A 22,877-nucleotide genomic window follows, 5' to 3' on the forward strand; every position below is an offset into this window, starting at 1 on the left:
AACGGATGACATAATATCTGCATTTAACTTTCCCAGGTTGACAATGATACTGAAAAAATAAAAAATTTATAAGCATTAGCTAATTTGATGATTGAAAAGATTTATAACTACATATTTAGCTCAAAAAAACATACTTGTGGGAGAAACCATGTTGGTGGTTGCATATTTTGATGCCTGGTCATAAAATTGAAAGTGTGAAAAGCCCTATGAACATTCAAATATTAGAACATTAGAACACATTTTTATAAACTTTATATGTAATAAATATATAAAACTAATGTTTCAATGACATCTTTGGTTTTTTCGGTTGGACTTTCACGGAGGGAATCGAACCAGTAGACTTTGTTATCAAAAGAGGCGCAAACAATTAGAGTCCAATGATAATTGCAAAATACGAACCATGTTAATTATAATCCTACATATATAACAAGTGTATCTCAAATATAATAATATACTTACTTTTCCACGTAAGGTACAAAATATATTTTCTTTTTCAACTGAGTCATTGCGGTCATCATGTAGATCGACCTGGCTTCCACAGTATTGGCTATTTTTTGTACCTTTGAGGACACATAAAGCCATATGTGTCCTCAAGTCCTGCCTGCCTACAGACTCCAACAAAATGCCTGTTGTTCAAATAAGAAATATTAGAATATGCATAAGTATAATACAAAAAATTAGTTTAGTTATTTTAACTTACAAAATAGCCAATTGCATAAAGACTATATCCAACTCCTCAAAATTGAAGAACTGAATGAGGTCCTTCTTGTCAATAGTGAACTGGTATGTGACATCTGAACCCACAATTCCTAGCGGCATATTATAAGTAAGAGAGTTTTCCATACTTGTTACCATGCTATGAAGAAGCTCCAAACTCCCATACATAACCCCAATATCAGCAGGAAGAGGCAGCAGGATAGGTTCTGAAGCGCTACTTGCCGTCTTCTTCGTTGTCGCCTTCTTCGATGGTGCAGGCTTTCCAATAAGTCGTTTTGGCCACAGAATGAAATTTCCTTTAGCTTGAACTAGTAGGCGAACCTCATCAGTAGGGATGGGCACTGGTGTATCACCTTGACCGCTACGGATTTTATCCACCGTCACCCTCGATTGATCTACTGGAACTTTCTTCCCATGGATCGTTGAGCCGAGAATACTCGGCCATTAGCAACATGAAATGTCGAATCTCCATTAACGTCGACAAAGAGAGAACATGGTGTTCCATTGTCTTAGACAGGGTCAGGGCTACGGTCAGGGTCAAATAATGTCAGTTGTTGTGTCTGATTATTACTGCCCTTCCCACTTTTCATCATAGGTGAACCCTGACATATAAGAAGAAATTACTTAAGGCACATTATATAAGTTTAAATTAACGAAATGAACCTTTATTACCTGTGACGGCCCAGACACTCGGGGCATCTGGAATCTGGTCGTGCCCATCATCATCATTGCAAACTTGGCATCAAACTCCTCACGCATCTTTTGCATCTCTGCCTTGTGTTCTTCACTGAGTTGAACTCGAACTCTTTATGTTTCTTCTTGTAATCGTCGGTCGAGTTCCTCTTTAGATACCATGTCAACGGAGGATGATCCAGTACTTTTTCGAGAACCAGGACCAAAAAATTGTTTGATGCCAATTCCTTTAGGGGCCCCTCTGACTCTGCCGGGATGGTCGGCCTTTCCAATAGCAGTTGCCAAGATATCCATCCGCCCATGAGGAACAAATGTACCTTGGGATAATTGCTCCTCAAGTGTATCCTGTAACATTAAAATAACAACTTCAATTTAACATAATTAAAAAAACAAATAATGAAGCATAATGCTAATATTACTTACAATTTTCTCAGCAACAATAGCAGCCTCTGGAGTGAGATATTGACCCCATTTAATCCTCGCCGCCTTCCATTTTTCTTGGTGAGAAGGACGGTCGATAGGTGGAATGACTCCAGTAGGATCTGAAGCAGCAGCCATTTCTGCACTCTTTTGCCGCTCCTCTATCATACTTCTTTCTAACCCACCATACCCTGTACGAGACATGGTATGTGGGTACACATTCAGCTCAGATATTTGCTTGTTCTTCCTACTTAGTGCCTATGACAATAAAAATTTAACAAAGGTAGTTTAGTTAAATGTAATATAAATTGATAAAAAAAAACTAAGTTTGAAGAAATCAAACCTGAAATGCAGGGTCTTGACGTTGCTACACAAACCTCTCCCATGCCTCGTCACTAATAAAAGAGTATCGTTCTTTAGTATGCTCGCCCTTTCTTTTTCCACAAAGATACTCTCTTGTAAGCGTGGATTTAAAATCCCTTCACCGGTCATCGAGTTGCTTATACAAACGGTCTCTCATTTCTTCAGTTGCGGGAATATCAAATATCAGCTGCAATATAATACAATAGAGTTATAAGCAAATAATCAATTATAATTAACACTAATAAAGAAAAGAATTCATAACGTACCAAAATATCCTCCCAAATTTTTTGTTTTAAGTTTTTATCTACCATCTTCCAATTAAGAATGTCAATTCCAATCTTACTGCGTGCGAGATAGCCCACGTAACTAGTAAATTTAGCCCCTTCAGGACCTATAGCTTTCAAATCAACGTCAAAGTGTACTACAATCCTCGGGGGTTGTGTGTTCTCATCACATAAGGCCAACTTCCTCATACGGGTTGGCCCTCTACCATTTTTAGCTCTATGGAAGGAATTGTCATCTCTAGAACCCTGTTGATCAAATCCATCCATTTCCTGTTCAATAAACAACCAATAAATATTAGAATAAGTCCCGTATAAAACATCAAGTATATTAAAAAAAATCACATTAGCTGTGAAAGGCCTTACAACGATTATCCTCCCAAATTCCTTCACAATGATCATTCCTAACCGCATAGTCATCATCTACCAAATCTAATTCAGCAATTTTAGGTCGAGTAACTGTGAAAGGCGGGATGTCGTCAAGATTGACCTCTAAGTTACTGTCATCTCCACCAACTCCTTGCCTCTTACCTTGGAGCACAATAGATAATTTCTTTTTTGCTAGATCGGTAACATAAAACACTTGTTTTGCTTGATTTGCCAAAATAAATGGCTCATCTCCATATCCAATCCTCTCAAGGTCAACTGAAACAAAACCAAATTCTTCATCAACTTGCACAGCACTATTATTAACCCACTTACATTTGAAGACGGGAACTTTAAATTTGGTATAGCTAACCTCCCATATCTCTTCTATTACTCCATAATAGGACATTGACACTAACATTGGGTTTCTATCTTTTGAACTAGCAAAATGCATTGCTTTAGCTACTACAATCACCCCACTGTTCTGCATGGTACTCTTATCATCTTGGGTTTTTGTATAAAATGAATAACCATTTATGTCATATCTGTCCCAACACACAACCTCAAAACGAGGCCCTGCAGCTAGTCTCTGTATTGTTTCAGAAGGATTACCATCCTTTAACACTTGTTGCTTGAACCACTTGGCAAATGACTTGTTATGCTCGTTGGCTAGTTGCATATCGTTCTTTCTTGGATTCAAGTTCTTTAATATATTCTTGTGAGCATTCAAGTAAGGCAAAACTTCATCCGTGTTGTTTAAAATATATAGATGTGCCTGTATTACAACATCTCTTGACATAGACCTCACTATGACACCCCGTGTTCCCTTACTTCTCCCCTGATCATGCCGAGATTGAGGATGTCCAACTGTCTTTACCTTATCAAGATATGCATTGCAAAACTCAACTGCCTCTTCAGCTATATATCTCTCAACAATTGATGCCTCAGGCCGATAAGGATTCTTAGAGCACCCTTTTAGAATTTTCATGTATCTCTCAAATGGGTACATCCACCTTAAACACACAGGGCCGCAAAGTCTTATCTCTCGTACAAGGTGAGCTATCAAATGGACCATAATATCAAAAAATAAGGGAGGAAAGTGCAGTTCCAATTGAGAGAGGATCACATAACCTTCATTTTCTAATTCATCTAACTCAACAGGATCAATGACTTTGCTACAAATAGAGCTAAAAAACATACAAAGTCTTGTAATAGTACTTCTCACATGGTTTTCATAATGCCTGTAATAACAAGTAGAAGTAATTGTTACATCAACACGTGACAATCATGAGACTTCATCCCCGTTATCTTCAAATCATGCATTGAAACAAGTTTGTTCAAATTAGAAGAATAACCTTGTGGCACCTTAAGGTTATTAATAAAACCAAAAACTTGTTTTCTCTGCTTTTGATAATGTGTGCGCAGCTGGATGTAATAAGCCCTTTTACCCTCTCTTTCTTATGGGTGAGGAGTTTTCTTATTCCAATTTCGGCTAAGTCACGTCTTGCATTGATTCCGTCCTTAGTCTTTCCACTTATATGTAAAAGTGTACCAATAAGACTCTCACACACATTCTTGTCCACATGCATCACATCTAGACTATGCCTCACATCAAGACTTTGCTAATATGGAAGATAAAAAAAGATAGATCTTTTTTTCCATATATTCCTCTCACCGGCAGTCTTCTTCTTCTTCTTACCAAAGACCACATTAATTCCCTCCACTCGTTGATAAACTTTTCTCCAGTTAATGGTCTTGGAGCCATTTCATATTCTTGTGAGCCATTAAATGCCTTTTTCAATTTACGGTAAGGGTGATACCGACTAAGAAACCTTCTGTGACCAAGGTATACCGTCTTCCTGCCATGTTTAAGTTGCATATAGTGGGTGCCTTCTTCGCATATTGGGCATGCTTTATGCCCCTTAACACTGTATCTGACAAATTCCATATGCTGGAAAGTCATTTATCATGGTGAAGATCATAGCACGTAAATTGAAGGTCTCTTGTTTATATGCATCAAACACATCAACACCTTCCACCCATAATTTTTTCAGATCCTCAATCAAAGGTGTCAAATACACATCGATATCGTTTCCCAGCTGTTTTGGCCCGAGATCATCAAAGATAGCATGATATATTTTCTTTCAACATAACCACGAGAAGCACCGGCCAAGCACTGTGTGTGCTACTAAGATTACCATATAGATTAATTCTGTCCGTACAAAGACCTAGCCGAAGGTTTCTTAGCTCGCTACCGAATTGAGAAATTTTTGATCTATTGTTTTCCATTGAGAGAATCTGCTGGGTGACGAAGCTTTCCATCACATATTTTCTCATCGAAATGCCATCTCAAGTTCTTTGCTTCTGTGGCATTAGCAAATAGACGCTTAAATCGTAGTATTATTAGAAGATATCACAGAACCTTCAAAGGAAAACCTTTGGTCATCTCATTATAATCACCACCATCTTTCTTAACCTTGTATCTTGAAGTCCCACATTTAGGGCACTTATTCAACCCTTCATACTCATTTCTGAATAATATACAGTCATTAGGGCATGCATGTATCTTTTCATATTCCAAACCCATCGGACACAAAATCTTTTTTGCCTCATACATTCGTTTCGGAAGTGAATTCCCCTTTGGAAAAATATCACTCGGCAGTTCAAGTAATTCCGTGAAACTAGCATCGGTCCAACCATTTTTTGCATTCAAGTTCATCAATTTCAACACGGTTGTCAACCTTGTGTAATCATCTTTACACCCTGGGTATAAAGGTGTTTCTACATCACTACACAAAGTTTCGAAAGTGGAAGAGAACTGTGTAGAAGATTCAGACCTTATGTCATGAAACATATCCGAAATTCTATCACCAAAGTCTTCATTCACAGCCTTCTCCTTTCCAGATAGTGTAGTCTTTCTAATTTCTCCATGCCATATCCAATTTGTATACCTCAAATTTATCCCATCACAGATAAGATGCTCTTTTATCTCAGAAATACTCCTCCGACTATTGTTTAGGCATTTGACACAAGGACAATAGTATAATCCATCTCTTTGATTAAGGGCATTTCTCTATGCAAACTGAAGAAACCTTTCAACCCTATCCTCATATTCTTTACTAATTCTCTTAGCTTTCATCCAACTATGATCCATTGTTTTACAGAGTCAATGAACATAGTTGTCAAGCTCAATTGTAACTCCTCAATTCAAATATTGAAATAATAAAATAATTAAATGTTAGTCAATAAATTAAAATTGACTAACACTTAATTACAAATTAAAGGGAATGTCTCCCTTTTAAAAATAAAAAATTTGTATAATTTTTCAATCTAATTTTTCCTATAACAAATCCTAAATTTGTATACAAAATTAAACAAATCAATCAATCAATCAATCAAACCAATATAACAATGTAACAAAATTAAAAATAGGATAAATTTGAAGAAATATAATAAATAAAAAAAATTAAGAATTCAATTTCAAACCAATTCAATGAATAGAGATTCTTACAGCTAAAAATTTCTGAATACAAAACGGGAACACAAACAATATCATTTATAATGAAATTTTAAACAACACTTTATCATCAATAAAAGTTCATAATGAAAAAAAATCACAAAACAATTAACAGATTATTTATTACTAGATTATAAAATTTATTTCAAAAAATTTACCAAAAATTTGAAATAAATATCAAAAAATTATTAAAAATTCAAAAAATTCAAAACTAATCAACTTCAAAATTTTAAACATGTTTCTAATACCATACATAAGAAGGAATTGAGGTTTTCTCACATCCAATACCCCCAATCAACAACTCAACCAAATAAAAAACGCAAAATCGACAATATAAGCCAACCACAATGTAAAACTAACATACCCATTCCAAATACAACAGATTTTAACGGCCAAAACATCCAGGAAACCAAAAAAAATTGAAGAAAATGAAAGAAGAGGATACTCACAGAGTAGAGATGATTCAATGCGAAAAGAGGGGCGACTCCACGGCGGCGGGCGGCGGCGGATAGCAGCAAGACCCCACAAGCAAAATGGAGGAGTTTAAACGACGGGACAATGGAGGGAATGACCGGTAATGGAAGTTTTTTGGTGGTGGGACAGAGGGGGACCACGGCGCACTAAGTCGAGACTATGAAAATAAGAGAACCAGAACGCATTGTAGGGTTTAAGTTGGAACTTTCCACGGCGGTTATCTGGAAAACCGCCGTGGAAAGTATTTTTAACGGCGGTTATTCAAATAACCGCCGTTAAAAATACTTTCCATGACGGTTTTACAGATAACCGCTGTGGAAAATCAAGAGTTATTCCATTTATTTATAAAATTGCCACCGCTTTTTTTTCCACGGCGTTTTTCCTCTTAATCGCTGTTATTTTGCGACGTTAAATGTTTTTTCTCTAGTAGTGTGGGTTGCACAATGGGACATAAGTTGCAAGAGAATTAGTTGCACATAAGGAAGACAGATTGCATATAAGGAAAGGTACATTGCACATATGTAATTTGCATATAGGATAGTAGGTTAAACATAGAAAAGATGGATTGCACGAAGGGGGTTAATTTGAAAATAGAGAAAAAGGATTTGCACAAAGAGTAAAATGGTCATTTGATATGGTTACTTATTTTCCCCAAAAAAATCTCATGACCTCACCTTTTCCTAGCCTAAGGACCATGCCCCAATTAAATTTTCAAATGGGGATTAATATCCCCAGTTTCACTTTTTATTGTTATTTAATTAGTATTTGTTTGTTTGTTTATTATATTGTTGAGAAATAGAAGGATCGATGTACCCATATCATACATCAACATCATCATACATGTCTTTGGTCTTCAAGCGTCCCTTTCCTGTAAATCAACAAAATGAAGTCGACACAAAGCACCCAATCAAATAAAGTCAATGAAAATGGCAAAACGAAGGCTAATTAAGAACAAACTAAAGCTCCTATAAATTAAAAGCAGCACAATTCCGATATAAGAACCACAAAACCATTTACGCTCTTCAACATAACCATGGCTTTTGACCCCATTAGTTCATTTTCATTTCTTTCCAAATACTACCTTCAACCATTAATCCTTATCATCATCTTCTGCATAAACTTGCTTCGCTTCCAGCATGTCAGAGCTGCGTCAAATGAGACTGATTATTTGGCATTGCCGAAGTTTAAAGAATCAATAACTAATGACCCTCATGAAATCTTGAGCTCTTGGAATAGTTCGAACCACTTCTGCAGTTGGACTGGAATCACATGCGGCCACAAGCATCAGCGAGTCAATGAGTTGAATTTAGGAGGTTATCATCTAGGTGGGATCATATCGCCTCACATTCGCAATCTCTCTTTCTTGAGAAATCTCTCTCTTATAGAGAATAGTCTCCATGGAGAAATCCCATCAGGATTGGAACGTTTATTCAGGCTAAAGTCACTCTTTCTCTCAAGACAGATTCCACTGAACTTGACGAAATGCACCCAATTGAGGATCTTGCATTTGGATGCGCATAGTCATACTAGTAAAATACCATATTAGTTGGGGGCTCTTGAGAAGCTTTAAAGGTTGCAGCTTTCTTTCAATAATTTAATCGGAAAAATCCCATTGTCTATATGGAATCTTACTTCCCTCACCCATCTTTGACTAGGCCATAATAACCTGGAAGAAAGCATACCAGAAGAAAGCATACTTGAAGAATTTGGTACTTTTTGCAGTACTAGAGAATAGTTTGTCTGGTGCGCTTCCCTCTTCACTTTACAATCTATCATTTCTCACTCTGATATCAGTGGAAGCAAACAATCTCAATGGCACTCAACTTCCAAACACCATGTTCTCCAACCTTGCAAGTTTGAAACGTTTTGGCGTATATGGGAATCAAATTTCAGGTTCAATCCCAAATTCCATCTCAAATGAATCTTCACTTGAACTTTTTGATATTTCTTCCAACCATTTTTTTGGGTCAAGTTCCCAATCCAGGAGACCTAAAAGATCTACAAATTCTAAATTTAGAATTTAATTATATTGGGAGCAACTCAAATAGTGACTTTGATTTCATGACATCCTTGAAAATTGTGCCAAACTTGAAAGACTGAGTTTGGCCTATAACAAATTTGGGGGCATTTTATCCAACTCCATACAAATTTGTCTAACCAACTCATGGGACTATACCTGGGTGGTAATCAGATATATGGTACTACTCCTGATACTTTAGGAAAGTACACAATTTTAACATCCTTAGATCTTGAAGAAAATGAATTCTCAAGCCCCATTCCAACTTCTATTGGGAATTTACATGAGATAAACGAGTTAGCTCTTGAGGGAAACGAACTCTGAGGAGAGATACCAGCTTCCTTAGGAAACCTTAGTGGATGATTTTGCTGTCAATGTCAAGGAATATGCTTGAAGGAAAAATTCCTACCATAATTGCAAACATGAGAAGTTTGCTAAGCCTACACCTTTCAGAAAACAATTTTCATGGAGCTATTTTAAAATTTTGGTCTTTCCTCCTTGTCCATTTTACAAAACTTATCTCACAACTGATTGAACAGATCTCTGCCTATTGAGGTAGGAACACTTAAAAACCTTGGTGCTTTGGATATCTCTGAAAATAATCTTTCTGGAGTGATTCCTTCAACCATTGGAGAGTTCACAATTATGGAATATCTTAACTTACAAAGGAATTGGTTCAGTGGACCCATGCCTCCTTCGCTAGCTTTGATTAAAGGTCTTCCACATTTAGATATATCTCAAAATAACCTATCTGGATCAATACTAAGCAGCCTACAGAACAATTCTGTTCTTCAATACTTAAATGTTTCCTTCAATATGGTTAATGGTGAGGTGCCAAAAGGAGGGGTTTTCAGCAGTGCAAGTGCAATACCAGTTATTGGAAATATCAATCTTTGTGATGGTATTTATGAGCTCCACTTACCACTATGCCCTAAGAAAGCTCACACACAAAGAAAACACAATTTGAAGCTCATGGTTGTTGTAATTTGTGTGGCCTTTTCTCTTTTATTGATATTTTTGTTTGCATTCTTTTGGAGGCGAGACACAAACAGGAAACATCTTCATCTTCACCTGGAAACATCTTCATTTTAGAGTATGGAATGAATTCTGAAGTATCAACTCAAGGTGATGTGCATTCTTTTGGTATTCTTATTTTCGAAATGTTAACCGAAAAGAGACCAATAGACCCAATGTTTGAAGATAGCCATAATCTTCATAACTACATCAAAGCTGCATTTCCAAACAATCTTTTGGAGATTGTGGACAAAGCTCTTATATGTCACAACAAATACAACAGATAACAATAGGAAGTGGAGGAAAAATCTCGATGAAAGAGATGGCTCTTATGCATCCTAATCATAAGAAGACTCTAATTTTACTATTTGAGATTGGACTTGCTTGTTGAGTGAAATCTCCAAAAGAAAAGGATGAATATGATGGGTATGCTAATTGAGCTAAATCAAATTAAAAATGCTTTTGGTCTTGGGGAAAGAAGTCGAAATTGATTGCAAGGTGAAAAAATGAGCCTGAAATGCCACTATACATATGTTGTTGTTATAAATTTCTGCCCTTATAAAATTCCTTACTTGTCATGAATCATATTTCAATCTCATATCCTCAGTTATGACTTTTTATGAAAGAAGAAAAGTCAATGAATGTGTTAGAATAAATTGTCACTTTGGTAGGTGAATCAGCTACTCCTTCAGTGTCTAAATTGCTATGACTGATGTCTTTCTCAGAGGAAATATAACTATAATAAATTTTTTGAAAATCAAGACTTCTTTTAAGCACAAAAGCTATCATTGATTCTGTATTTCTTTAAAAGACAAGCATGTTTTAAAATTGTGGCCATCAAGAATCATAAGCAATTACTTTTAGTAAAAAGTGACTCTGAGATACGCGCCACTCTATCATTTTTTTACTTATTTTGCTGGAACTCTATATATATGATTTAATTGATTAGAGAGAACGCTATCAAAGTCTTGTGTTCCCTAGAAAATTAAATTGGAAGGGGAAAATGTTAAGCTCTGGGGAAGCAAAAATTTGAATATTTAATATATATTAATGAGGATTGGCATTTCTGGTTTCACTCTGTTTCTGGGCACCTCTATTTTGAGCCATGCGTTTTTTTCCCCCTCTCGTTTTTATGGGTATAATGAACCTTGCTTTTATCCAAAAAGGGGGAATTTGAATAGGAGAGTCTATGATTTTGATGATCATTGGTTTGAACCTTGGGATAATAGGTCCTCAATAGTAATTGAACTCCATAGACTACCATCAACCTCTGTTTTCCACATTTTTTCTCTGTTATGCTTTCTGTCTATTAATTTGGGCTATTGCAATGGAATTAAATTTAGCCACTTTTTAGCCATTTTTATGCAACATAGAAGTCATTTACTTTACTCATTTACTTTTCTATTTAACTAAATTAAATATTAGTTTTAAGAAAATAATAAACTAATTTGCTGCTGCTGATATTTTTTTACAGGATAGAAAATTTGTCTTGATTCTTTTAATAAGAATTACTGAAAAAATATCTACTGCACTAAATCTTTTCTTTTAAAAAATGCTCTTAATTACTCCACATTGAATTAATTAGGGGAAAATAAATCAAGAGAGTGGGTGTCTGGTAAGTTTGTCAAAATTATCATATAAACTGTTGATAAACTTAATGTAATTAACTAAATTAACAATTTTTCTAATTCTTTGCCAATGATTGTTTATTAGGCCAGCGACTTTTCACATAATAATAGACCCAGGCATTTAAACCAAATTCGAACTCAGTATATCATGTGTTTCTTGAAAGTGATGTTTGAAGCGTTAATTAGAATATTGGCCTATCACATTCTTTATTTATTTATTTATTTTTATGATTCTGGTCTATTTACATTTTACATATAAGTCATGGGTGGATGACCTTATCCCCATTGCTTAACTTAATATTTTATGACCTGCATAAGTGGCTGGATTATCTGAGACATTAGTTTTCTGGCAAAATAATTGTGAGTAATTAAGTTGTTCCTTTTGTTCAAATCTGTATGTTTCTTTCTCTCTGGTTAAATTTGTTATTTTTAGTATTTTTATAGAATCAAAGCAATATAACTTTTATGGAGAATTCTAATTAAATCTAACTAAAATATCAAAATTTTAAGTTAAATATATACTTTTAACAAATTCCTAATCAAGTTAAGAGGTCAAATTTAATATTTCTAAATATTTTTTAAAAGTCTAGAATATACTTTGGTAGATAAAAAGAAAAATTAAAAATAGATGCAGGCCTAATTTTAGTTTTAATTATTTCAGCTAGATTTAATAAATATTTTTTATTTTTAAAAACTGAACTGTGAACTGTCATTATAAGAACACTAAACAATAAAAACACGCTGTTGGTTGAAAATTTTTAAGCGTATGCATGTTATAGAGCCCAAAGGGCGATTAGTGTGATACTACGTGCAATTAATATAAAATCTAATTGATTAATTTGAATAGATTAAAAATTTTGTTAAATTATTTTAAAATATTGATATTTATTATTTGTTACCCAAATTAATTTGCCTCACTTATATAATAAATGTAAACATGGAATGTTTTGACCCCGTTATAAATTTCTTCAGCGTTCTTTTTCCCTTCAAATAACTTCCACCGACACATATGTCATTAGCAATGCTCTTAGGTCCGTTTGGTAGAAAATATTGAAAATGAGGGATTGTGATTGTAATTGAAAAAAATCATTAAAATAGTATTTAGCAGGAGTAATTACTTGTTATATGATATTAGACAAACCTATAAAAGTGGGATTGGAAAATACTACTTCCCCTATGATATTCTCTAATCCCACGTACATGGTTTGACTAATTCCATATAAGAAGCAATCCCTTATACTAAATACTGTTTTAATAGATTTTCTCAATTGCAATCCCAATCTCAATCTCTCACTTTCAATACTTCTTACCAAACGTAACTTTAGAAGAAAATGGTTCAGGGAATGATTCATCAAATTCTTCTACAATACGATTTTTCAAACTAGACACATGTCATAATTTAATTGAAAATTAATGTATTTTTTTTATTAATCAAATACAGGTATCGTTTTATTGATTATTATCTACAGTACTAGCAAATATAAGATCTCTTGTAGTGGAGATCTGAACCTAATCCGTATTGGTTAAAATCGAAATAATTTTTAATCCTACGTATATATTTCTAAGCAATTTTTGTAATTATATAATTTGTGAAAGCTGAGAAAACATAATCAATTTAATACTAATCTTCTTTTTTTCCATAAAAAAATTAATACTAATCTAAATGCTGACAAAATAAATAAGCACACAAATTCTTCACGCAAGGTACTTGATTCAATTACTTTGAAGATTTAGAAAACCAATTTGCGCAAACCTTGACAAAGAATTCTTGCAACAAAATTAATAAATGAATAAAATCCTTTCAAAATAATTTGTATTCTTACTGAATTTTGCGGTTCACTTAACCAATCCTATTTATTTGTCTGACTTATTGTTTTATACTTTAAATTATTTCTGCCCCTATATGTGACATCTAGCAAAGAAATTTGCAGCTATTGTGTGTGATGTTCGTCAACACGTATTCGTTGTCTAATTATTATCAAACACTATTTTAAGCCGTTCATACTTCACAATCCCCTTCACTTTTTTAACTGCTAATGGACGTTTTATACACTTGACGTGTGACAATTCAGTACACTCAAGTTACGTAGGTTGTCTAATACCTTTGGAAAATTAGAAAATATTATTTCTGCTTCTAAATATAGAAGCTAAACAAAAAGTTTATTTTAATTTTAAATAAAATATTCTAATTCATTTTGCTTTTCAAATTTATAATGTTTTACTCAAAGTATCATTGGTTACACATATCAAGGTGACTTCTAATTAAGGAGTAGTTCTAATATACATAATTAAAAGAGGATAGGTTGGAGAAACCAACACACATTTATTATAAATAACTAATTTAACTAATTTCTATAAAAAATAATACTTATATTAAGGTTCTTATATTCGTTATGCCAAGTTATCCAATTAAATGCCATTAAATGGGTCCCTTTTTTCCTTTAAAATATTAACATTTAATAGTATTTAATTATAGGATCACATAAAGCAAAAAAAAAAAAAAAGGGGCATATGGTCATGAGAACTTGATATAATGAATTTAAGAAAGTTGACCTCAGATTTCTTTCTTTCTTTAATATATGTAAATTAATTATGTAAGTATTATATTAATGATCAGAGATAATATTTTGAACTCAAGTTGTGTTCTCAGTCATAAGATAATCCATGTCAGCTTTGGAATTTGTTTGGTATCATTTTACATATAATTTATAAACTTGTCAATGATAGAATTTAGAGTAGACATTTTTTCTAATTAAAGTAATAAATTGTGTGTGTACCCAAAAAAAGGCAATAAATTGTGTCTTAAAATATTTTATTAGAAAAATGACATAAAAAAAAGTTGAAAATTACTACTCCTCTGGTCCTATTTATAAGTAGAGCCGGGAAAACGGGCTGAGCCCATCGGGCCGGCCCGTTTAGGCCCTGAAATTACGAGGGCCGGGCTTGATATTTTTCTCTTAAAATGAGAAACAAGCCCTGGAGGGCTGGCCCTGAAGGGCCGCGGGCCGGCCCTTTTAAGCCCTTTTGTAATTTTTTTATTTTTTAAATTTTTTTATATAATATTAATGTTATTAATTTTTTACATTGTTAATAATATTTCAAATATTTAGTTATTATTATCATTTTAAAATTAAATTTAGTTTTAGACAATAATTTATCTAATTAAATTTTTAAAAAATCGGTTAATTTGGACTTTAATAATGATTTGATTTATATTATATGCGTTGATATTTTTAAACTATATATATTTGATAATAGAATATTTTTATACTTATATAACTTGTGATTCTATAATTTGAATTAGAAATTCATGAGTTTCAACAACAATGTTTCTCACATTAAAGTAAAATAATAGTTAGATTGCAAAATTCAAAAATAAAATTCTTATAAAGAAGAAAAACTTGATATTTTTGTTACGAAAGAAAAGCATACTTATGAAGAAAAGTAATTAATTATAGTGATGATGAAGTTTCAAAAGATTAATGACAGTGTTTATTTATTGCACAATTGCATTATAGATAAAACTTTTAGATGTTGTTATCTTGTTAATGAATGTTTTAGATGTTCTTAGATGTTGATGAATATTTATATATGATGATATTTTATATTTGTGACTTAATTTTATTCATATTTATGTCTTTTATTAATAATTTCATTGGTTTATTTTATATTTTTATAAAAAATTTGATAAATATAAAAAAATAGTATTTTTCCTTAAACGGGCCAAAAGCCCGCGGGCCGGCCCTGGCCCTGTAGCTTAAGGGCCGGACTTAACAAATTGGGGTATTTTTAAAATTTCAGCCCTGGAGGCCCGGCCCTTTTAAGCCCGCCAGCCCTGAAGGGCCAGCCCTGGAGGGCCGGGCCGGCCCTGATTCCCGGCTCTAAAAGGGAATTAAATACAAAAAAGTCCCTTGAAATCATGAAATTATTCTGAAGTCCCAAAGGACCTTTTTGTAATAAATTTTATTTGTTTAATTACCAAATCACCCTTCTTCTTTTTTTAAATTTATATTGACAACTGAAAGAGCAGTGGTTGACAACTCAGGGTGCAAGGATTGACAACTATCGCAGCTGGTTTGACAACACATTTTCTCAGCATATCACACCATAAGTTGTCAAACCAGTCGCGATAGTTGTCAATCCTTGCATCCTGAGTTGTCAGCCACTGCTTTTTCAGTTGTCAATGCAAACTTTAAAAAAAAAACAAGAAGGGTATTTTGGTAAGTAAATAAAAAAAATTTGGGACTTTAAAATAATTTCAAGATTTCAAGGGACCTATTTGTATTTAATTTTCTTGAGTGAGACCTAATTGCCATTTTCCCCCGTTTTTACTTCAAAAGTTTTGTAAAGTTATTAGGGTAAAGGGACATCCAGCACCCCAATCGTTTTTTTTAGGAGCACCCACCACCCCAATCTTTTTTTCAGTGCAATTTTACCCATCATCTATTTTTTTTTAGTGCAATTTAACCCAATTCCAACAGACCCCCTAATGTCTGTTAAGAAATTTTTTTTAATAAGTCCACATCAGTACGGCTAAGAGGATGAAAATTGACAGATAATACAAAGAAGAGAAAAAACAAACCGAACTCGTGCACCCACTCTGCAAGCACCAGAACCCCACCTGTTTGTGCGATTGGGAACACTAGCATTTGGTGAAGGATAAGGCAACAAATTCGTGCGAGGAAAGTTGTCTTGATTTGGGAAGGTAACAACCTTACTTTGAAATTTTACTTTTGTTTTCCATCATACTCCATCTCTTTTGTTTTAGAGGAGCAATTTGACTTTGCAAGCATTGAAACCCTAAACTAATTGCAAATTCCAGCAGTGAAGGTTGCGAGGAAGACAGTGAATAAAAAATCTCCATTGCTAAGGTAAAATCGACCTTAGCAAGCATTGGAGCTAGTTAGCTAAGCATCGAGAATGGGCTCCAATTCTTGAATATATATTAGAGAAGTGGTCTTCTCGAATACATATTTGAAAACTAGTCTTCTCGAATACATATTCAAGAACTGATCTTTAGTCTTCTCGAGTACATATTCATGACATTTGATCTTAGACAGCCCCAACTTCGTAGCCAAACGATAATCACATACCTGATTGTAATTGAATAAATTCTTATCATTCGAATTCATCATGATATTAATGCAGTTGATTATCCTTCTCAAACTACTTCAGAAATTCTTTCAACTATATGAGCCTTACCAATATGTTGAACTTCATATCTTGTTCCTCAACGCAGCTTCCTTGTCCCTACATTGATGTTAGAGCAATTGACGATCTCCAGATCATCTTCAATCACCGACAAATGGACCGCCACATCATCTTTGGCAACTGACACATCCCACGCCACATCATCTTCATCCCACGCCATATCATCTTCGTCCACATCATTTCCCAGGTTCGCATCTCTCGTCATTTTTTTATTATAAAACTCCTTTCAACAAACCCGATTTCAAACGTGGGACCATACAAGGAAAACAAAAGTAAGGTTGTTACCTTTCCAAATCAAGACAACTTTCCTCACATGAATTTGTTGCCTTCTCCTTCACTAGATGCTAGTGTTCCCAATCACACAAATAGGTGGGGTTCCGGTGCTTGCAAAGTGGTCGCACAAGCTCGGTTTGTGTTTTCCCTTCTTTTGTATTATCTGTCAGTTTTCATCCTCTTAGCCGTGCTGATGTGGACTTATAAAAAAAAATTTCTTAACAGACGTTAAGGGATCCGTTGGAATTGAGTTCAATTGCACTAAAAAAAAAAAGATGACAGGTAAAATTGCACTAAAAAAAAGATTGAGGTGGTAGGCGCTCCTAAAAAAAAAAGAAGATTGGGGTGCTGGGTGTTTTTTTATCCAAGTTATTATTGTAACTACTCAAGATGCTACCCCTTAAATGCTCATCCCTCTTTTTCATGTCCTCGGGTCTTACTTTCTGCTCGCAATGCATTTTGATCCTTTACACAAAAATATATATATTTGGAATTAGTTTTATTATAGAATAAAATTAATTTCATTCTTTTTTTGTACGCGTTTTTCAGAAAGAACAAGAATGGTTAAGGTTGGAAACCAAAAGCAGTGATTTTATTGTGATGAAATGAACAAAAAATCTATTTTAAAAAAGGACAATAAAATATTCTGAAAATTACTAAATGATAAATTAGGAATTATTACGAAAATATATTATTATATATTTTTCAAGTATAATCAGTAAATATGATGGATTTGAAATTTCAAAATTCAAGACTTTTTTTTTTGAAATTTTTTTCAGAAAAAATATAAATAAGTCATGGTCATTTAATTTATTTATAAAAGTTTTAGACTTTTAGGAATTGTATTCTCAAGCCCCTTGGAGCTTGATTGTATTTAATTTCCTTGCAAAATTAATTTTCTGTAAAATAGTGAATTATAAATATAAAAAATATTCTGTAATTATTTAAAATATTAATTTTTAAATTATTAATCAAGTTATTTTAATTTATTGAGTAACTCATTAAAAATTTGATGCATTAATTAATTAAATAAATATTATAATGCACATATATTAATTTATAAAAATATTTATGTAAAATTTGTATATTTACTATATCAAGTCCTCTAATTACATGTGGTCATTATAAAATTATTTCTATTGATGATTTATTGCACGTAATTTTCAATGTAGATGGTTGAAGAGATAACTTAAGGAAACTCAATTAATTTCTTTAAAGACATAAATACGTACAATTATCAATCCTAAATAAATTAAAAACAATGCTCATGATGTACAAGCTGTTGTTAATATGGTAAATAGTCTCATCCTTGTAAGATAAAAAACATAAATTTGAATTTAACATAAATTAGTATCAAATCTAAAATAACATGAGGATATTTTAAGTTACAGCAAAAAAAAATAATTTTATTTATATATACAAGCATATGAAGTAATTAGTTTTAAATTATATATATATGTATATGTATGCGCGTGTGTGTAACCCACGGGGACTTACTAGGGAAGCAGAAGGGAAAAGGGGAGGAAAAAGGAAGGAGCGGTGGGGAGTTGATTTGAGGGGAGGCTATAATAGAAGTGACAGAGGACAGCCTGCTTTTTTTGAAAAACAAAATATTCTTCTAGTTTTTATTATGAGATTTAATTATTAAGTTAATTTTAGTCTTAAATATAAGATTTATTTTTTATATTTATTAATTTTTTTAAAATTATCTCTATGAATATTCTCTCAATTATAATCAAGTAAGTAAGAGAATAAGAATATTAAGAAAAATGATTATAGTATTTTAAGAAAAACATATTATATTTCTTATAATTAACTAACTTATCTAACTTTATTAATCTAATCAAATTAATTAAATAAGTCTTATATTAAGAAGCGGAAAAATATTAAAAAAATGAAATCAATTTAGAAATCGTTTTAATCAAGATAAAGTTGTGTTGTAAATTAAACTCGTTCTTTAAGAACTATTTTGCGCATAGCATTTGAGTAAATAATTTTGATAATGCAGTATTCGAACATTATGTTTTGCTGTTTATAGTATTTCAGTCAAAAAGCCAAAAGTAAACTGTAGGACCGCTGCGATAACTCATGACAGTATGGCACCTGTACGTCGTCAAGACTCAAATGAAAAAGGCAAAACATAAGCTACGAACAAAGCTCTAATCTCAGGTCAAAAAAAGGACAAAGCTCTAGTTTCAATACACGTCTCTGCAAAGCATTCACGCTCTTCACCTTCAGTTTTTCAATACACTCAATTTTCTATTTGAATATTTTTAATAATATAAAATGCGTTGTATAAAGTCAAGATATTAGGCTGTGAAAATTCATTGGAAATTAAACACGGCGCATAATTTGGATGCATTGTAGTATTAAGTTTAATTAATAACAGACTAAAGCTCCTATAAATTAAAAGCAGCATACCATTTCAATATATGAATCCACAAAACCATTTACACACTTCAGCATGACCATGGCTTTTGCCCCCGGTTCATTTTCATTTCTTTCCAAATACTACCTTCAACCATTAATCCTTGTCATCTTCTACATAAACTTGCTTTGCTTCCAGCATGTTAGAGCTGCATCAAATGAGACTGATTATTTGGCATTGCTCAAGTTTAAAGAATCAATAACTGATGATCCTCATGAAATCTTGAGCTCTTGGAATAGTTCGAAACACTTCTGCAGTTGGACTGGAATCACATGCGGCCACAAGCATCAGCGAGTCACCAAGTTGAATTTGGGAGGCTATCAGCTTGGTGGGATCATATCGCCCCACATTGGCAATCTCTCTTTCGTGAGATATCTCTCCCTTTCAAACAATAGTTTCCATGGAGAAATTCCACCAGAGTTGGGACATTTGTTCAGGCTAAAGAAAATCTTGCTCCCAAGCAACACATTGACAGGAGAGATTCCCTGGAACTTGACAAGTTGTACTGAATTGAGGATCTTTAGTTTGAGAAGGAATAGTCTTAGTGGTACAATACCATATCAGTTAGGGGCTCTTCAGAAGCTTGAACAGTTGCAACTTTTTGGCAACAATTTAACTGGAAAGATCCCATTATCTATATGGAATCTTACTTCGCTCACTTATCTTGGAATGGGGGATAATAAGTTGGAAGGAAGCATACCGGAGGAGATAGGCCAATTGAAGAACTTGATATATTTTGAAGCATCAGAGAATATTTTGTCTGGGGCTTTTCCTTTTTCACTTTACAATCTATCATCTCTTTCTATGATATCAGTACCTGGAAACTATCTCAATGGCACTCGACTTCCAAACAGCATGTTCTCCATCCTCACTAATTTGAAACTCTTTTTCATAGGTGGGAATCAAATTTCAGGTTCAATCCCAAATTCCATCACAAATGCCTCTTCTCTTCAACAGGTTGATATTTCTGGTAACTATTTTGTTGGAAAAGTTCCAAGTCTAGGAAACCTAAAAGATTTGATGATACTTAATTTAGATTCTAATAATCTTGGTAATGGTTCCAACAAGAACATGGATTTCATAACATCTCTAACAAACTGTAGTAAATTAGAAATATTAGCTTTGTCTAGAAACCAATTCATAGGCACTTTACCCAGCAACATAGGAAATTTGTCAACCCAACTTAGTGAACTATACTTGATTGATAATCTGATATATGGTCCTATTCCTGATAGTTTAGGAAAATTGACAAATTTAATTCTCTTGAGTCTAGGAAAAAACAACTTTTCTGGCATCATTCCAGTTTCTTTCGGCAATCTTCACAGGATACAAGGGTTAGCATTTGAGAAAAACCAACTCTCAGGAGAGATACCAGCTTCCTTAGGGAACCTTAGCCAATTGTCTGCGCTAAGAATTTCAATGAATATTCTTGACGGAAAAATTCCTACCACAACTGGGAACATGAAAAATTTGCAAGAGCTAGACGTTTCAGAAAACAATTTCAATGGAGCTATACCCTTGCAGATTTTTGGTCTCCCCTCCTTGTCCATTTCACTAAACTTATCTCACAACTCATTTAATGGATCTTTGCCAATTGAGGTAGGAAATCTTAAAAACCTTGGCAAGTTGGATATCTCTAGAAATAATCTTTCCAGAGAGATTCCTTTAACCATAGGAGAGTGCACAAGTATGGAATACCTTAACTTGCAAGGAAATTCCTTCAATGGGCCCATGCCTCCTTCTCTAGCTTTGATGAAAGGTCTTGAGCATTTGGATTTATCACAAAATAACCTATCTGGGCCTATGCTAGCTGGCCTACAAAACATTTCTTCTCTTCAATACTTAAATGTTTCCTTCAATAAGTTTGATGGTGAGGTGCCAACAGAAGGGGTTTTCAGCAATGCAAGTGCAATATCAATTTCTGGAAATATCAATCTTTGTGGGGGAATTTCTAAGTTGCACTTACCCCCATGCCCTAAGAGAGTTGACACACAAACAAAACATAATCTGAAGCTCATGATTATTTTGATTTGTGTGGCCTCTTCTCTTTTTCTTATAATTTTGTTTGGTCTCTATTGGAGGCGAGAAAGAAACAGGAAATCATCTTCAAGCTCACCTGTAATTGAACAATTTCCCAAGGTGTCATATCAAAATCTACACATGGCAACTAAAGGTTTCTCCACCAACAATTTGATTGAATTTGGAAGTTTTGGCTCAGTATATAAAGGAAGGCTAGAATTGAAAGATAAAGTTGTTGCAATAAAGGTACTGAACCTTCAAAAGAACGGAGCTCAAAAGAGTTTCATTTCAGAATGTAATGCATTGAGAAACATAAGGCATCGAAATTTGCTAAAAATTTTAACATGTTGCTCAAGCATTGATTATAAGGGACAAGAATTTAAGGCACTAGTGTTTGAGTACATGTCAAACAGAAGCCTTGAGAAATGGTTACATCACAATCAAGGAAGCGTACCTCAGTCAACATTAGATATTTGTCAAAGATTTAATGTTATATATGATGTTGCATCGGCACTACATTATCTTCATTATGAAAATGAGCAACCAATTGTCCATTGTGACTTAAAGCCTAGCAATGTCCTTCTTGATGATGATATGGTAGCTCATGTAAGTGATTTTGGGTTAGCAAAACTACTTGCAACCCTTAATGGTAGTTCTCAAAAACAAGCAAGCACATCTATAATAAAAGGAACGATTGGCTATGCTCCTCCAGGTAACATCTTTATTGGCTTGAAGTTCTTGTAAATTCCATTCCTTTTATGAAATCTTCTTTTTATTTTGTTAATTTCAACACAGTGAATTTCTAAACATTAACCATATCCTAACACATTTCAGAGTATGGAATAACTTCTGAGGTATCAATACAAGGTGACATCTATTCTTTTGGTATTCTTATTTTGGAAATGTTAACCGGAAAAAGACCAACAGATCTAATATTTGAAGATGGCCACAATCTTCATAGTTACGTCAAAGCTGCATTTCCAAACAATCTTTTGAAGATCGTGGACACAACTCTTGTATGCCAGCAAGTACAACAAACAACAATAGTAGCTAAAGGAGAAATTAGGATGGAGGAGGTGGCTCTTGTGCATCCCCACCATGAGAAGATTCTAATTTTACTGTTTGAAATTGGACTTGCTTGTTCAGTAGAATCTTCTAAAAAAAGGATGAACATGATGGGTGTACTAAGGGAGCTAAATCAAATTAAAAATGCTCTTGCTCTTGGGGAAAGAAGTCAAAATTGACTGCAACGTCAAAGAATAAACTTCAGATGCCACTTTTAATATGTTGTCATGATAAATTTCTGCCCTGAGAAAGTTCCTTACTTTTCATGAACTATATTTCAATCTCAGATCTTCTTTAAGACTCTTCTTTTATGAACAAATTAATGTCAATGATTGTGCTAGAATAAAGTGTTACTTTGGTACGTGAATCATGCAGCTGCTCCTTCAGTGTC

The 22,877-nt window shown here is 33.6% G+C and overlaps 1 protein-coding gene across 1 annotated transcript; it reads left to right on the forward strand.

Moving 5' to 3' along the window:
- The first annotated feature begins 19,444 nt into the window (after nt 1-19,444).
- LOC114761192 (putative receptor-like protein kinase At3g47110) lies at nt 19,445-22,665 on the forward strand. Its single transcript, XM_028950521.1, has 3 exons — nt 19,445-20,096; nt 21,006-22,133; nt 22,256-22,665. The coding sequence occupies exons 1-3, from the start codon at nt 19,445-19,447 to the stop codon at nt 22,663-22,665; spliced, it is 2,190 nt and encodes a 729-aa protein (XP_028806354.1).
- Nucleotides 22,666-22,877: the final 212 nt, after the last annotated feature.

The sequence above is a fragment of the Neltuma alba genome, unplaced genomic scaffold (assembly GCF_004799145.2).
Source record: "Neltuma alba isolate B1F8T4 unplaced genomic scaffold, ASM479914v2 tig00011088_pilon, whole genome shotgun sequence".
Classification (NCBI taxonomy): Eukaryota; Viridiplantae; Streptophyta; class Magnoliopsida; order Fabales; family Fabaceae; genus Neltuma; species Neltuma alba.

What these genes read in the sequence shown, in the direction of transcription:
- LOC114761192 (XM_028950521.1), top strand. Translation starts at nt 19,445, where the DNA reads ATGGCTTTTGCCCCCGGTTCATTTTCATTTCTTTCCAAATACTACCTT. An exon ending in GGATAATAAGTTGGAAGGAA is followed by an intron (nt 20,097 to 21,005) that starts GCATACCGGAGG and finishes CAATTGAGGTAG; the next exon opens with GAAATCTTAAAAACCTTGGC. An exon ending in GATTGGCTATGCTCCTCCAG is followed by an intron (nt 22,134 to 22,255) that starts GTAACATCTTTA and finishes AACACATTTCAG; the next exon opens with AGTATGGAATAACTTCTGAG.